The sequence below is a fragment of the Tachysurus vachellii genome, chromosome 19, assembly GCF_030014155.1.
Source record: "Tachysurus vachellii isolate PV-2020 chromosome 19, HZAU_Pvac_v1, whole genome shotgun sequence".
Lineage (NCBI taxonomy): Eukaryota > Metazoa > Chordata > Actinopteri > Siluriformes > Bagridae > Tachysurus > Tachysurus vachellii.
In genome coordinates, this window is record NC_083478.1 from 14,609,978 (window position 1) to 14,627,520 (window position 17,543).

Genomic DNA, 17,543 nt, shown 5'->3' on the forward strand with positions numbered 1-17,543 from the left:
AACATTTAGTAATGAGTTTTCAAATACTTTTTTTTTTAAACTCTGTGGATGTTAGGGAAAAGGTGTACCAGATGTCAACAGCAGGCTAATGGTGAAGAAACTGTGGGATACACTGCACATCCCTGTATTTGCATTGGTGGATGCTGACCCACATGGTATGTTATTATGTGTTAGGTACAGGTCTAATTGATTCAACAATGACAGAAGTTTAACGTGCAATGCTGTTTGCTGTGTTTGTTCTTTCTGCACTTCAGTATGAGCGAATATTTTGATTATGAACTATGTTAGTCATGTAAACACATTATGATATGTTGTGCAACTTGATATGCCTTTCTGCATTAATGAATGCATATGCAATGTCCTGTAGTGTTTATGGGACTAAGTATCGTTAGTAATAGTGTAATGTTAATTAAAGAATGCAGAAATGCAGTCTCTATTTCCCCTTTCCTCCCCATCCAGGGATTGAAATCATGTGCATCTATAAGTATGGATCAATTGTAAGTATCGTCTTCTATTGCAGATTGTATTACTTTCACAAGTTTAAGTAGTGTCTTGTGATGTCACATCATAAACAATAGCTTATTTTATGCTTATTTATATGTTCTATGATATATGTTCTATATTTTATGTTCTCTTTAGTATTACTTCTGTTTGTTTGCAAACATGTAAAACTACTACCTGAGAAGGGAGTGAGATGCTGAGTTATGGCTGATGCTATGGGATGCTTCTTTGAGGAAGTTGTGTCTGAAGTGCTGTGTGAAATCCTGCCAATTTATTGGCTTGGGTAGGTCACATGACAAAGTGAAGTGTGGCATAAAAGGGCATCTACAACATATTACTCCAGATTCAACTTGTCTAAAGGAAGAGTGAGTGGATGCCTGGAGTATGGAAAGCATCTCATTCCCCTCTTAGGGAACCAGGTTAGGTACCTAACCTGGTGTAATTCACTTTAACAGTGGAAACTAATCCCATGCCTTCTAATGATGGGAAGGGAAGATTCCTAAGGGAAGCATGTAAATCGAGAAAAGCAGAGGTCCGAGAAGTGATCCTTGAGGGACCCCATAATTAACTGGCAATAAACTAAAGGATTTACCATTTAATTCTACAAAATGGTATGAACAGTTAGGTACAGTAGGATCTAAACAAATTAAAGCCTGTCCCTGAATACCGGTGTAATTTTGTAAGCGATCTAGGACAATGTTGTGATCTATAGTGTCAAATGCAGCACTAAGGTCAAGTAGAACTAATAGTGACATGCAATCTTGGTCTAAATACAAGTAATTTGTAACTTTAACAAGTGCAGTTTCTGTGCTATGATGGGGCCTAAAGCCTGACTGAAACTCTTCAAAGATGTTCTCCTGCAAGAAGGAGCAAAGTTGAGCAGACACAACCTGTTCTAGTATTTTAGACATTAACGAAAGGCGTGAAATAGTTTTTTAAATAGTTTTCTGTAATTTGATAGTTCTTTAGAATCTAAATTAGGTTTCTTAATAAGGGGCCTAATAACTGTCAACTTAAAAGATTTAGGGACATAACCTAAAGATAGCGAGGAGTTAATAATATTAAGAAAAGGCTCACTAGCTTCATGTAACATTTCTTTCAGTAATTAAAAAGAAACCCTAACCCTTGGAATGGGATCTCTGTAAACAAGTTGTTGATTTAGCTGTAGTAATAAGCTTATCTAACTCTTCCTGTTCTGTACTTGTAAAGCACTGTAGTTGTCTCTACCCTTCTTTAATTGGATGGGGGCAACAGTGTCTAATGTGCTAGTGAAGATTAGTAAGTAAGAAGTTGAAACAGATCAGGCATTATTCGTGAATCTGTCTTTAGTGGTCGGAATAATAGTTCTACCAAGTCGATAACGTGGTGAGACACGGTTAGTCTGTTATATAGGTAGTGTGTTCAGTATGAGGTAATGGTCTGTGATGTCATTGCTTTGAGTTTTGATCTCTATATCAGTGACATCTATTCCCGTGTGATTATTATTAAATCGAGCGTATGATTAAGACGATGAGTTGCTCTAGTGATGTTTTGTTTAAGCCCAAATGAGTTTAGTAGGTCCATAACCGTGAGTCCTAATGCATCGTTTGTATTGTCAGCATGAAAGTCTCCTACAATTAGCGCTTTATCAAAATTAACCAACGGGAAAATTTGTTGCTAGAGAAAGATAAAAATATGATCTGTCGATGTTCAGTGGAGAGTGGTTGCTCTGTGCTCTTCTGAAGTCAATAACCATCTTTCTTGTTGGCAGTTAGCTGTTGCACCTGCACTCTGTATGCTGACTCGTGTCGTGTCACCAACGAACTTGATGATATGGTTCGATCTGTGCATTGCTACACAGTCATGAGTCAGTGAACAGCAGTGGGTTGAGCACGCAGCTATGAGGGTCTCCAGTGCTCAGTGTGGTGGTGCTGGAGATGCTGTTCCCGATTCGGACTGACTGAGGTCTCCCAGTCAGGAAGTCCAGGATCCATTTGCAGAGGGAGGTGTTCAGTCCCAGCTAGCTAAGCTTCTCATTCAGGTGCTTGGTACTATCGCGTGTGTCTCCGCAGTGGCTGGCCAACAGCACTTTGGAGAAGGCTTCCTCTGTGTCCAGTAGTCGCTCTGGAAAAAAAAAGATTGAGAAATGCACGTTAGCCCAAAATTACTCTCCCTTTATCTCCGTAAATAAAAGACAAGTATGGATTGAAAAGTGCATTTGCTATGAATGCTATGAAGCTTCTGGTGACAGTTGACTGTATACAGTTGTTGACTGATATAAAAATGCTCATCAGATTCAGTTATTATTGAATTCATCCTAATTTGTTTGACATTTTAAAATATTGCAAAAGTAATTTTTTATGACCAATTCCTTTTATGTCACAGTTTGCATTTATTTTCTTTTTTGCAGTGAACTATTTAAAACTTTACAATACTTTACTTTACTAAAGATTCTTAACATTTTTTATTTCCAGTCAATGGCATTTGAAGCACCCACTCTGGCTGTCTCTTCCATGCTCTGGCTGGGCCTGTTGCCTTCAGACATTGAGAGGTTTGAAAAATGTGCTTCATGGTTTTTGTTGGTTTTTCTTTTTTCCTTTTCAAACCAAAGTTAACCTATGGTAGTGTGATATGTATTAAATATTATAAAATGTTTAAAATATTTATTACCTAAAATGATTTAAATTACACAAATGAAAATAATGCGTCATGTGGTCTTGATTCATTTCTTCATGTTATAACACCAAGTCTGAAGATGTAAGTGAGGGATATAAAAAGGTTTTCCAGGCATTTGCATGTTTTCCAGAACATATGCATGTTCTGACAGATTTAAAAAAAGTACTGAGAATATATACTTGTGAAAGTATAAATAGTATAATGTGTTAAAATCCTGGTTAGAAGTGGAATTAGTCGGCCAAAAATTTACTCAATTATAACATATATATATATATATATATATATATATATATATATATATATATATATATATATATATATATATATATATATATATATTAAAAAGTATACATTTTTTACTTATTAAATTAGTGCCATGTTAGAAAACATTGTCATGTTTTCATGTGAAAAGTAACTTTTATTACTTTTAATTTTTTTTTTTTTTTTTTTTATTCTCACTACAATTCCTGCAGGAACATCATTCCCTAATTATTATTTCTCTCTTTGCTGACCAAATTTAAGAATATTAAAATGAGAGTTTCAGCTATTTTAACTCTTTAGAGAAGTAAAATGTATTTAATTATTTGTTGCACTTTTCATTTTAAAAATAATAATAATAAAGTCTACCATTCATTTAACAGTCTAAATTAGGGGAAGTGATTGATTCTTGAGCAGTAAAATAACTAAAAATAATTTTCCATGGGGCAGATACCTGGAGGCACTGTCCACTGTTTTACCTGAATATATCACCCAATCTCTGTAGCTTTGTGGGTGACTAATGCATTTTACTGTTTCTCAATATTTATTAACTTTTGGAGTCAAAACTCAAATGTAATTTCTAAGCTCAAATGTAAACGATAATTTATGAAAAATGTCAAGCTTTCTTATTAAAAATAAATTGCGTTATTAAAAACATATTTGACAAATCTTTCTTGCAAACCCTGACTATAAAATCCTTAAGGAAATTAATTAACCAAAATTGAGGGCACCATGAATTAACTGCAATGAATTAACCAGAAATGCAGGCACCATGGTGACTGTAATTCAGAGGTGTTTGTGTGCAAGAAGCTCATTATTTGTTTGCTTCGAAGGTGGTTAACATTGGATACTAGCTGAGCATTAAATCAATCTTGGAATTTACAATAGGACAGTTCTTTTAAATTTGTGCATCCATGAATGGGTGCACTATTTGTAATATAGAAATGATAAGATTAATTAAAGCTGCAAGCAGCATTTCCCGGGTTCAAGCGTTTAGGGAGTTTAAGGCCTCAAAGGATTTTCACATACACAAAGTGACCCGCAAGTTACAGAGGGTGGCACCCGCTCCTAACCTAATGTCTCTAATACAGAAAAGCTTACCAATGTGTTGCACAATATATGTCATGTGAAGTACTCACCTGTCCAGTTTTCCCCAAAATAAACAAAGTCATATCGGTACATACTTGGCAATAAAGACCTTTCTGATTCTGATTCTGATTCTGAGACTTTGCCTTACGAGTCAGCACAAAATTGGGTTTTTGGACTGTTGGTGGCGCTAGAGGGCTTTTTTAAAAAGGGCTGTTTTTAGTGATTTTTCCGTTATAGTGCCACCAAGTGGCCAATCGCCGCGGTTTTTGAAGTGTAACCTCAGTTTGACCTCTTTCACATGTGTCCCAAGTTTGGTGTTGATAGCTCATTTAGTTCTTGAGTTATTGACATTTTAGTAAAACTGGCTCCTCACAGTCCGAACGTTTTGGGGCCCCTTAAGGACCCTGAATCAAAATTTCGACTTTTTTTCCATAATTATTGACATTGAGACTCCAGAGAATATTACTGCACTGGATTGGTCTCGATCAGGCGAAAAACCTAGGACTAGTTAGCAAAAGTAGGTTTCAGACAAAATGTGCTATAGAGAAAACATTTAATGGCGGAAATGAAATCGGAGATATACGTTTTTTAAGTCATGAGCCAAGGATTCCAATGATATAAAGCACTTGAGATTTGGACATAGGGTTGAGGAGTTATGGGCACAAACGCGTTGAGGGGTGCTGAAGCGCCCCAGATTGGCCGATTTCACTGAGTCCTTGGCCCTGAGTAACTGTTACCAGTACTACCATCTGACCAAGTTTGAGCTCTCTAGGCCTTACGGTTTGGGCTGCACGATCATTTCTAGGGCAGAATAATAATAATAATAATAAAAATCAGAACGAATACAATAGGGTTCCGCGCTTCGTGTTTGAACCCTAATAATAATAATAATAATAATAATAAAAATCCTAACAAAAACAATAGGTTTCCAGCGCTTCGTGCTTGAACCCTAATAAAAATCTGAATGAATACAATAGTGTTCCAGCGCTTCGCGCTTGAACCCTAACAATAATAATAATAATAATAATAAAAATCAGAACGAATACAATAGTGTTCCAGCGCTTCACGCTTGAACCCTAATAATAATAAAAATCAGAACAAATACAATAGTGTTCCAGTGCTTCGTGCTTGAACCCTAATTAATAGTATAGTCATTGAAATTTCCATGATAAAAATGCAGATACATGCTTTAACAAAAAACAATAACCTTACTACTGAACTGCATTTGTTATTCTGGCAAGGCCTGCATATCAATGTGGGTAAGAGTAAATGTTTCCGGCTGAACTCTATTGGGATTTCTTAATTGTCAGCTAAATTTACAAAATTCCTGTTTATCTCATAAATTTGCTAATAAAAGCTGAAACATTTCATGATTATTAAACGTAATGGTGTGTGTGTCTCCAGCCTTAGAGTGCCACAGGATGTTTTAATATCATTAACAGTGGCAGATGAAAGAAAACTCAACCATATGAAGAAAAGACCATACATCTCTTGCCATCCTGCATGGGAGAGGGAGGTAAACAAGTCATACATTACGCTATTCCAATAAATTGAATTGAATTGAATATATTTTTAGGAAGTATTCAAGTTAAATCATTGCTTAGCCACCTATTTACACCTATTTATTTAGGTTCACATAGTGAATCTGGATCTGCAGTTGATTGAAGGCAGTTAAACTTAAATTATTATGCACATTTATAAACAATATTCTTATTATAACTGTGTTGTTAACTTTTAATAAAAAAAAATCCTATATTCTATGTGGTACCTAGTGTTTTTGAATACTCTCAAACATGTCAAACAACATGTATTGGATATGTGACACCCAGCACAAAAATAATGTGGCACATCCTTGTTTTTGTTCTACTGCAACTTTAAAATGTTGTAGAATTCCCTCTATTATTGGCAGCATTAATGAAATTGAGCAAAAGTGAATACATAAAATTATCATCCAATTGTAATGAGTCTGTCTGTGTTTTGCCCCGTTTCTGTCTGCTGTCTGCCTTGATGTCAATTGTTTGCTCTGCCCACTCATTGGTTACCATGGACCCCCACCCCCCAAGGCATGTATGAATTATTTTCAAATTGCAAACGAGAAGCAGGCACATGATAATTTGCATTGGGCTGGGCCTTAAGTTGAATTACTGGATGCCCTACACCTGCAAGTAGTTCATTCCTTTAATGTTGGCATATTTAATGGCTTTAGACAACCACCATTAAACATAAGCACTGGCCTTTTAGCCTTAAAATATTGGGGGATAGAAAATGTGGACTGAAGAAGAGGAAGTACTTTTTATATGATATGAACATATATGAACATCTTAATATAGTTACCCATTTGCTTAAGATGATTTTTATAAATCCTTAACTCAACAAGCACCTGTTTCTTCAGTGTTGAAGATTTCTTTGTTTTTTTCCCCATGGCAATGGATGACAAAAGTATATGTGCAATTTATACCCCAAGGAAATAGGAAATTTGTTAAAGACAACAACAGAGTTCCTGGGTACTGAGAGCAAATAAAAAAATAAAATCAGATTGGAAAATTTCTTCCATTTATTAAACTTTTTTTAGGGTTGTCAGTAATTGTGGCACATTTTATTTATTAACAGATTTGTTCTACATTAAATTTAAAATGAAATGATATAATTTTAAATGTATATTTTAAATTTATGTAGTGGTTATTATATACAACCATTTTTACTAATTTTATAAAAGGTGCCAATCATTCTGGAAGGCAAGGAATTCTGTATTAGTATGACTTTGACAGGTATAACAAAATTTACTTATTGTCCAGTTTATGATGCCAAACTATTAACACATAAAGTTTACCAAATTTGTAGGTAAATATATAAATAGAAGCATAGTAATTAGCAGTGCGAACTTAGTAATTAGTGATGTATTCTTCATATTCTTCTGTGTCTGTTAGATGGAGCTTATGCTGCGATGGAAGCAGAAAGCTGAGATCCAATCCCTTGTCTCTATTGCTCCTCATTTCCTCACTAAGGTGTACCTACACAATAAATTGTCTTATGGGGGCTGGATATGAGTCCACACAGCTGCACATTCCTACAGTCCTGTGATAATTATCTTTCTTAATTCATATTTTTTGCTGTATCCTCCTAGATTACTAAAAATAAGAATAGTGCTTGGAGATGTGTTGCGATTAGCCAGGATTCTGATTTGATCTTGTATTGTTTGGTATGCTCTTTTTGACTAACTGTTCTCTGAATGCAAGAGCATGATTTGGTAAGAATTTATATGCATCTCTAACACCAAGGCCAGAGGTGACATAATGTCAGACTAGGCCTGTTAATCTCTCCCCCTCTCTGTTGCTCTGTACATAAGTTGGACTTTCCATGTTAAGAGTGAACTGGTAAAAATATTCATAAATGTCAATCACATGAATAAATGTCCAGAATCAGAACATAATTCCTGTCTCCTGTGTACTGTACATCTCTGACCAATTCCTAACAAGTGCCATTGTCTTTATTTCTTATACATTCAAGAGTGCTAGATCCTGATACATCTATATACTTTCTTGATAGAACTCAATAGTTGATCAAAGAACAAAAATCAAAAACCGGTTTGGATCCTGCTTGGTTGGAATGTAAGCTGGTCCTTTATTGATCAACACTGCTGTAAAATAATATATAAATCTCAGCTGTAGTAAACAATTTAAAGCAAACTCAAAATGGAACCCATCCTCATCTGAGTGGTACAGGATAGTAATTAATAATATACTCAAATGCAATCTGGGTCACACCAGAGGATTTGATTAAATTGATTAAGTCCTTTAAACAACTGTAGATAGTCATAAGTTAGTTGTAAGTCATAAGTTCATTATGGATTTATTATAAATTCCTTATTTGCAATGACACAATGACTAACTAATTCTGGACTAGCTTGATAATGACCCTACTGGAACATCCAGACAGTAAGACATTACAATATTCCAACCTAGAGGTAGAAAAAACATGAAGTAATATTTCCAGCCTCTGTTCTAATGCTTGCTGTTTTGAATTTGTTTAATTTTGATTTGTTATTAAACATCCGCAAATAGATTCCTTGTCTGAAGCTTTTAATTCCTCACAGCTTTCTTTTGGATGCATGTGGTCCTAGGATAAGCACTTCTGTCAGAAATGAGCAGAAGGAACTTAGTAAGCATCCACTGTCCTTTAAACATTCTTCAGTCATCTTATGCTGGTGCTTCTTCGGACTTTACTGAAACATTTGTGTGTTATCAGTATAACAATGGAAGCTAATACCATGTCTACAAATAATGGTATCCGTTAACATCATTTTTTTTTCGCCTATCAAGTAGAATAGTATGGCCAATTGTGTCAAAAGCAGCACTAAGATCAAGCAACACCAGCAAGGAGACACAGCCCTGATCAGAGGCCAGTTTAACCAGTGCTGTCTCTGTGCTATGATGAGGCCTAAATCCTGCCTGATACATTTGCTGAATATTATTCCTATGAAGGTATGAGCGTACCTGCTGTGCTACAACCTTTTCTAGGATCTTGGAGATAAAGGGGAGGTTTTATATTGGCCTATAGTTGGCCAGCTGGATTTGGCCACGGTCAGGTTTTTTAATGAAAGGCTTGATAACCGCTAGCTTAAAAGATTTCGCCACATAGCCAGTGCCGGAAGGGAAGGGAAGAATTGATTATTTTTAGAATGGGTAGGGGAACTACTGGAACTACTGAGGGATCCAGTATGCAGGTTGGTTGTTTTGAAGAAGAAATCAGTGAAATTAAGTCAGTCTCTTGAAGTGGAGTAAAACAATATAAGTACTGATCAACAACAGAAATATTATCTACGCCATTATCGATCAAATTGCTCTTTCATTGCTGTCTTGGCATTACCCAGAGGTACCCTCTAGAACAGAGGTATTCAACTAAAATTTAAAGAGGTCCAGTAAGAGAAAATTTCTTGAAGCAACGGTCCGGAAAATCATAATGTCTAACTAGTTAGTGTGATATATATTTGAGTAGCCTAGTAGTTGTATCAACATCTGCAAGCAATCAATACCTGACTGTCAAATCAAATAAATTCAGTATAATTCAAAAACCTTTAGACAATATTTATTGTCACGTAACATAGAACTGAACATGTATGATTGTAGACATGTATAATGTTCTCTCATTAAATAAATAAAAGTAGGGCTACATTTCAAAATAAGAGAATTGTGTATGTTATATAAAGTGCTTAACTTTCCCTTTTATATCTGAGTGAGAGAACTGAGCTCTAGCTTTGCTTGGGTTAGGGATAAACCTGGGCTTGAATGGAGTCAAGGCCGTTCTCATACACATGTGGAGGTGCTCATTAGTGAGCCTGGAACCATATTAAGTTTTGATTATGTTAATTATAGAGAAAGCTGCCTCGCAGGTGTATGTAGAGCCAAACGTAGTCAGGATGTATAGGCCTACTTTCCTCAGACCCAGGAAAGCTGTCTCAGGGATGCTGTCTTCAGATTTGAGTGGATATGTTTGTTCAAAACCTTTATATTTTGTCTCATAATGGCGTTTCACAGTGCCACTTTTGATATGAGACACACTGGTGAAGTGTGAAGTGTGAACAGAAATCAGTCTCCGTCTTACTCGTCTGTTTCTCTCTCTTTCTCCGTCTCACTCGTCTGTTTCTCTCCCTTTCTCCATCTCACTCGTCTGTTTCTCTCCCTTTCTCCGTCTCACTCGTCTGTTTCTCTCCCTTTCTCCGTCTCACTCGTCTGTTTCTCTCCTTTTGTTTTCTACATGTATCGCTATCTTTCTTTCATGTGTAACTTTACTTTAATTCTCTCTCAGCTGTCTTGCGCTGTTGAGTCGCAGTGTTTACTTCAGGAATGCACAGACTTGATTGGTCTGTGCGTTCCCACTACCACTACCGTAAAGACTGCAAAAGATGCTCCGGTTAAAATAGAAGCGCTTCGTCAAGTTTTAAATCATAACCTTTTGTTTTAGCTGTAGGTCCGGGTCCGGATTGGACAGCTTCTGGGTCCGGACCCGGACCGCGGTCCGCCTGTTAGTGACCTATGCTCTAGAAGACCAGGTGGCATTATTATTGGGGGAGGGAGTTTTGTGTTTTGTGGAACTACTTAAGTGACCTTTAAATTATTACCAGAGTTTTTCTTTTGTGTTGCCTTTTTCTCAGAGTCATTGGACTTATATGACATCCCTAAAAGTTGACATCCCTAATAAGCAAAAACATATTTTAGGTTTCCCTGAGATTGAATCTGACAAGCACTGTTGGCATTCTGATTTGAGTGACAACTAAGACTCAGTTTCCCAACCTTGTGATTTATTTACAATATATATATATAGTATATACAAAAAGCAAAAACCAGCCAGGAACACACACAGAGAGAGAGAGACAAGAGCAGTGCTTAATCAAAGAAAAAGACAAAATCAAACCCTGCTAATTACATTCACCCCTTTATCCTAATCTGACTGAAAAAAAGAAAGGGATGAAAACAAAAGTACCCTATGCCACACTATGCTAACTACCAAAACAAAAGTACACAGGATGCCACATTCTCCTTAACTAATGAAGTAAACTGTCCTAAACGTCTATGTGTGTCTATTATGTATGTCACGTGACATACTTCCCTGTCTGCAGACTCTCCAGTCCAGTGTAGCCTCTGCTGCAGGTAGTTGTCCTTGGAAGGAAAAAGAAACAAAAAAGGTCACAGGCAAAACAGGGTCAGAACAACATGGAACAAACATGCAAACATGTAGCTGTGCACAGAGATTAACCAGAAATCAGTTAGGTGATTGCCACTACCCAAACAGCCCAACCATGCTTCATTCTCCACTTCCACTTCCCCAGCTGGGGGGTCTTTATATCCCTCTCTCCAGAGGGGATTGGTCTGTTGATGTTGCATTTACACAGTAACACTGTCACTGTCTTTCAAGTTCAGTAGATTAACCTTAACCTTCACCTGCTTCCTCTCTCTGCATTTGTGTCTGTGTAACATCTTGTGGCAGCCTGACAATTCATTTGCATGTTCACTCAGGTTTGCTGAATGTGGAGTTGTTGGGCACTTTATATTTCAGGAAGCCCTCATTCCTCGTTCGTTGGTAGTGTCACCTTCTAGCTGTCTTTTATTTATGCTGTTATAGCAGGTTTTGCCTGAGACTCTGCCTGCACTTCATTTAACCATTATGTTATCACAAGCATACCTAATATTTTCTATCTCTCTCTCTGTCGAGTTACACATGCAACTCCCAGTGTAACAGTTTCTTCTCTCCAGACCTGCCTGATCCATCCTGATGCTCTACCTCTGGTTGCAGTGTCATTGCTGTGGTTAATTCTGTGCTTTGGTTTCCATCATTAAACATTTGAAGGCCTTTGCGGGAAGAAATTAGTTTTGAATTTATTATGAACTCAGACATACAAATACATATAAGTTGCTTAGGAGCTCTTGGAACTCCACTTAATTATGTACAGCTGGGGCCTGTTTCAGAAAGCAGATTAAGTGAAAACTCTGAGTATGTTAACCCTGAAATGAGGGAAACTCTGGGTTTTCCGTTTCAGAAAGGGAGGTATGTTAAACCCGAGAAAGCAGGTTAAGTTAAGCCCGTTTCTGAAAGAGAGGTAACTTATACTCAGAGTCAGTTACCATAGTAACTTACTCTGTGAACCTAACCTGGTCGGGAGCAGGTTTTCTTCTGTAAACCCAGAGTTTCTGTCGGTTTCCTCCCCTTTTTTAAAGAGGAAGCGATGTTTAAACACCTCATTCATTGCCCACATTTCAGTTACGCAAAGGGAATGTGGGATGTGGTAGCTCAGTGGTTAAGGTGTTGGACTACTGATTAGAAGGTCATGGGTTCAAATCCCAGGTCCACCAAGCTTTTGTGGACACAATTGCTCAGTTGTGTAAATTGAAACAAAATATGTCACTCTGGGTAAGGGGGTCTGCTAAATGTAAAATGAATGAAATGGAGTGTCCTTTTATGGACGCTCCTGTTGATGAAGTGTCTGTATTAACAGGGTTCCCACGCGTCCTGGAAATCCTGGAAAATTAATGACCAATGTTCCAGTCCTGGAAAACACATGGAAAATGAGAGAAAACATAAATTTTCCTGGAAAAAATCTTCTTGTCCTGGAAAATTATTTTTTTTAAATGTTCTTGATCATTTAAAGAACAGTTTACAACTGGTTGAAACAATTAACATTAGTAACAGAAAGCGCTTTGTTCAGGGACGCTGAGTTTTTGTTATGCTGTTTAATCTCGCTGGATGACGCTGTCTTGTGTTGGCGGTTTCAGGTGCTAGGAATGGTTTAAGTGCTTGAATGTTTTCAGCAAATGGTGACGGGTAAGCAGGTTATATTAACCTTGTTAATCTGAATATCATGTGCAAGGAGAATGCACAGCGAACTAAAGCATGCATGACGGCATTGGCCTGAGAAAGGAGAGGGTATTAATATGTGCGGTCTTTTCATTTTATAAATGTTGAAATTTCATTCACATGACAAATTGTCTTTAAAAGTATAGTTAAGTAATAGCCATAAAGTGTACGTTGTTTTTAAGACTTCTGGAGAGAAGAACATATTACTTTAGGCCGTGAATCTGTGAGCCTTGTCTTTTTTTGCTAAATTTGAAATGTCCTGGAAAAGTCCTGGAAAATGATCTCTGAAAAAGAGTGGGAACCCTGATTAATTCGTTTGAGCCCAGAGTGGATTTTTGTCACATGCCTTTGCATTTTTATTTGAGCGGTACCTTTTTTCTTTACAGTCAATAAGATCCACAATCTCAGCCATCCTTACATCAGCCATTGCGGCCGTGCTCTTGCATCCGAGCAGATGCTTTGCGTTGCCTTACGTTTTTTTGCAAATGGTAGTTTTATGTATAACATCGAGGATGCAGAACATATTAGTAAGGCTACTGTTTGCAGAGCGGTCAGGAAAGTGTGCCTCGCTCTTAAGCGCTTTCTGGCAATTTTTGTATTTCCTGATAAAATAAAATACTGTTCCTCCGGCTTCATGTCTGATATTATAACAGTTGGGAATTTACTCTAAAATAGTTCTTATTACTAACTACAAATTAGATCTTCAACAAGTCTAATTAGATTAATGTAATAATTACTATCTCTAGAAAGTATTGGTCTACTTATGTATTACTTTCTAAATCCCAAATCAACATCAACCACTTGAACAATAAGGAGAGACATGAAACTGCACTTCTAATGCTTTCAAATAAACAATATACAATTGCATGAATTATCCTTGAATTGAACAAAGTGTGTAACTAGAGGGAGAAGGTTACATTAAAAATATACCTTTTTTTATAATAAAAAAAAGAAATTATATATATATATATATATATATATATATATATATATATATATATATATATATATATATATGTGTATATATATATATATATATATATATATATATACATATATATATATATATATATATATATATATATATATATATATATATATATATATACATATATATATATATATATATATATATATATATATATATATATATACAGTCCCCTCCACAATTATTGGCACCCGTGTTTAAGATGTGGTCGTGGACTTCTAAAAATTCTCCTTTTTTTTTAAACAACATAGAACCCAAATGCAAAAAAAGAGAAAAATCCAACCTTTCATTTAAGTACATTACTTTGGTGGTAAAAAAAAAAATAAATCACACATAAAAAAAGAAAAAAAAAAACTTGAAATCATGTGTCCCACAATTATTGGCACCCCTGATGTTAATACTTTGTACAACCCCCTTTTGCCAACAAGACAACACTTAATCTCCTCCTATAACATTTCACAAGTTTGGAGAACACAGAGAGAGGGATCTTTGACCATTCTTCTTTGCACAATCTTTCTAGATCATTCAGTGTCCTGGGTCCTCTCTTATGCACTCTCCTCTTTAGCTCGCCCCACAGGTTTTCGATTGGGTTGAGGTCTGGGGACTGAGATGGCCATGGGAGGACCTTGAGTTTGTGACTGCTGAACCATTTTTGTGTAGATTTTGGCACATGTTTTGGATCATTATCCTGCTGAAAGACCCAATGACGACCCATCTTCAGCTTTCTGGCAGAGGCCATCAGGTTTTTATTTAAAATGTCCTGGTTCAAAACGTTCATAATGCCATGCACCCTAACAAGGTTCCCAGGGCCTTTGGAAGAGAAACAGACCCACAGCATCACAGATCCTCCAACTTACTTCACGGTGGGCATGAGGTGCTTTTTGGCATACTCATCTTTTGTTTTACGGCAGACCCACTTAGAGTGTTTGTTGCCAAAAAAGCTCAATCTGACCAAAGCACACGATCCCAGTTGAAGTCCCAGTACCGCTTAGCAAACTCCAGACGTTTACATTTGTGAGTGTTAGTCAGAAAAGGCTTTTTCCTTGCATGCCTCCCAAACAGCTTGTTGGCATGTAGAGAGCATCTGATGGTTGTTATGGAGACTTTGTGACCCCAAGATGCCACTCTTTGATGCAATTCTGTGACAGTGAGCTTAGGAAATGTTTTTACTTCTCCACCCTCCTCACTGTGTGTTGTGGCAAGATAAACTTGGGACCTCTCCCAGCCTTGATTGTCAGTGTTCCAGTTGTTTTAAACTTCTTAATGATTCCTCTGACTGTAGATACGGGCAAGTTAAGGCGAGTGGCTATTTTCTTGTACCCATTGCCTGACTTATGAAGGTCGACACATCTGCCTTACTGGAATGGTGTGTTCTCTTGTCTTTGCCATGTTGACAAATGGGTAAGAGAATTAGGCCACTGTGTCGCGTCATATTTATACCCCAGGGAAACAGGAAGTCATGAATTACTAATTAAAAGTTACTAGATACCCTGACCAACTACAGAAAAAAATATTAAAAAAAAATCAATTTAATTTTTCAGAGGAATTGTTAGGGGTGCCAATAATTGTGGAACACGTGATTTCAAGTTGTTGTTTTTTTTTCTAAATGTGATTTTTTTTTTACCACCTAAGTAATGTACTTAAATGAAAGGTTGGATTTTTCTCTTTTTTTTGCATTTGCATGTTTAAAAAAAAAGGAGAATTTTTAGAAGTCCATGATACATCTTAAACAGGGGTGTCAATAATTGTGGAGGGCACTGTATATATATAATTCTTTTTAACACACCTTTCAAAATTTGATGTTAAATCCACTATTGTTTTATACAGCAGCGTTGCTTTTTTTTTTTTTTAAAAAAAAAAATACGTTTTCATATTATCCATATGCTTGCATAAGCACTTCCAGTTCTGCTGGTGAGAAATATGCAGACTTTTTTTTTTGTCTGATGCTGTTGCCATGGCGACTCGTTATATCTGCGCTCCATTGATAATGGCTTTTTTTAGTTGCGGTGCATGCGCTTAACTCAGTCAGTCAATTTAGAGTTGATAAAACTAACTCATTTCAGATGTTCTGTAACCGAAAACTCAGTTTCCCATCTCAGGGTTTGTCAACTCAAAGTTCAAGTTTAAACTCAGAGTTGGTTGAACCACCTTTCTGAAACAGGCCCCTGGACAAAGGATATTATTTATAATCACACTCTCTGGTGTCACCCTTTTGAGTCTGGTTCTCTCAAGGTTTCTTCCTCATATTATCTAAGGGAGCTTTTTCTTGCCTCAGCCTTGGTCATTATGGATAAATATTAATTTAATTTTAAAGGTTATTTTAATTCTCTATTTTTTCCTGTAAAACAGCTTCAAGACAATGTTCATTGTTAAACATGCTATTCGAACAACCTGAACTGAAACGATCATAGGGAGGCCATTTTTGGGTATCGTGTAAAATGTAACGTTGGAGTTGTTTTTAGATTGTAGTAATTGTAGTATTAGAACTGTCTACAAACTAAATTATGAATGTTTGATGTTTGAATTTTTTTTGCCTCTGTTTGCAGAAACGTCTGCTCAAACAAAAGGTTGTTGTCAGCGTACTCCTCCGAAGCTCACCTTTGTGGCGCACACTTGTGACGTCATTCTCGAGTCGCATGACTTTTATACTCGGCAGCGCTATTTAAGCGCGCTGTTCATGCTGTATTGTCGCCAGATGATCTCTCGTCACTACGCCGTGATTTGTGAGTCACTCCTGCCATCTTCCGGTCCGAGTGTTGTCTGTTGCCTTGCTGCTGTCTATGTCCGAGTGTATTTCGCCGTCTCGGATTACTTTTCCCCCTGATTACTACGTGAGTTTTTCACTCGTTGCTGCCGGTTGTTTTTCTGTTTTTTTGCGCTCCGGCTTTTTGCCGATTGGATTACCCTCTTTTCCCTTGCGTGGATTACTTTTTACCCGTGTTTGGATTTACTTCTCTTCCCTGTGTGGATTACTTTATTGGATTATTTCCATTTCCCTGTGAAGATTACTAATTCCCCGTGTATTGAACTTCCTGTGTGACTCTGTTACGCCCGTGACTAGCACCTGTGCACGGTTGTCTCTCTGCTACTGTGTTCTGTAGGAGGTTAGCCAAGACTTTGCCCAGCTACATCTTCTGTGCATTTATATATATTTCCATTAAATAAAAGTCTCTTTTTTGGACACTGGCCTGCGTTTGGGTTCTCCTTCCTAGCACCTCCCTCTGTTTGCTGATAGTATCATCTGGCCAACAATGAACCCAGCAGGATCTCAAGAGTTGAAGGCCCAGCTCAACTACTTGTCCAAATCCTCCGCTGTGCACGAGCGCCAACTCAAGGAGATAGCCACATCCACAAATAAACTGAGTATGCTGTGGATTTCCGCATGGCAGCTGGGGACAGTTGGTGGAACGGCTCTCTTCGATGCATTCTACCGCGGCCTGGCCCCACAGGTGAAGGATGAACTCGCAGCCCGAGAACTCCCCGATGAGCTTGACGACCTGGTTTGTCTGGCAACCAGGATCGATCGTCGAATCCAGGAACGAAGAGAGGAGGGACACCCAACCCGTTCCTGGCCTCCCAGAACCCCGTCTGCCAAGCCTCATTCCGAACCTGGCAGATCTTACTTGCCTCCCAGAAACCCGTATGTCAAGCCCCGCTCGGAACCTAACAGATCGTACTCACCTCCACCTCCCCAGCCCATGGA

At 37.4% G+C, this 17,543-nt stretch overlaps 1 protein-coding gene across 5 annotated transcripts in view; it reads left to right on the forward strand.

Moving 5' to 3' along the window:
* spo11 (SPO11 initiator of meiotic double stranded breaks) overlaps positions 1–8,216 on the forward strand; it is a 30,544-nt gene extending 22,328 nt beyond the window's left edge. For 2 of the 5 annotated variants that reach the window (XM_060894461.1, XM_060894464.1), the window contains 5 exons: positions 56–155; positions 460–497; positions 2,955–3,031; positions 5,908–6,019; positions 7,431–8,216. In XM_060894461.1, coding sequence (XP_060750444.1) covers positions 56–155; positions 460–497; positions 2,955–3,031; positions 5,908–6,019; positions 7,431–7,550 — 447 coding nt within the window. In that variant the 3' untranslated portion in view covers positions 7,551–8,216. Of the gene's footprint in view, positions 1–55; positions 156–459; positions 498–2,251; positions 2,522–2,954; positions 3,032–5,907; positions 6,020–6,566; positions 6,665–7,430 lie in introns of those variants that run through there. The other 3 variants (XM_060894462.1, XR_009650029.1, XM_060894463.1) reach the window with 3 other exon arrangements.
* Positions 8,217–17,543: the final 9,327 nt, after the last annotated feature.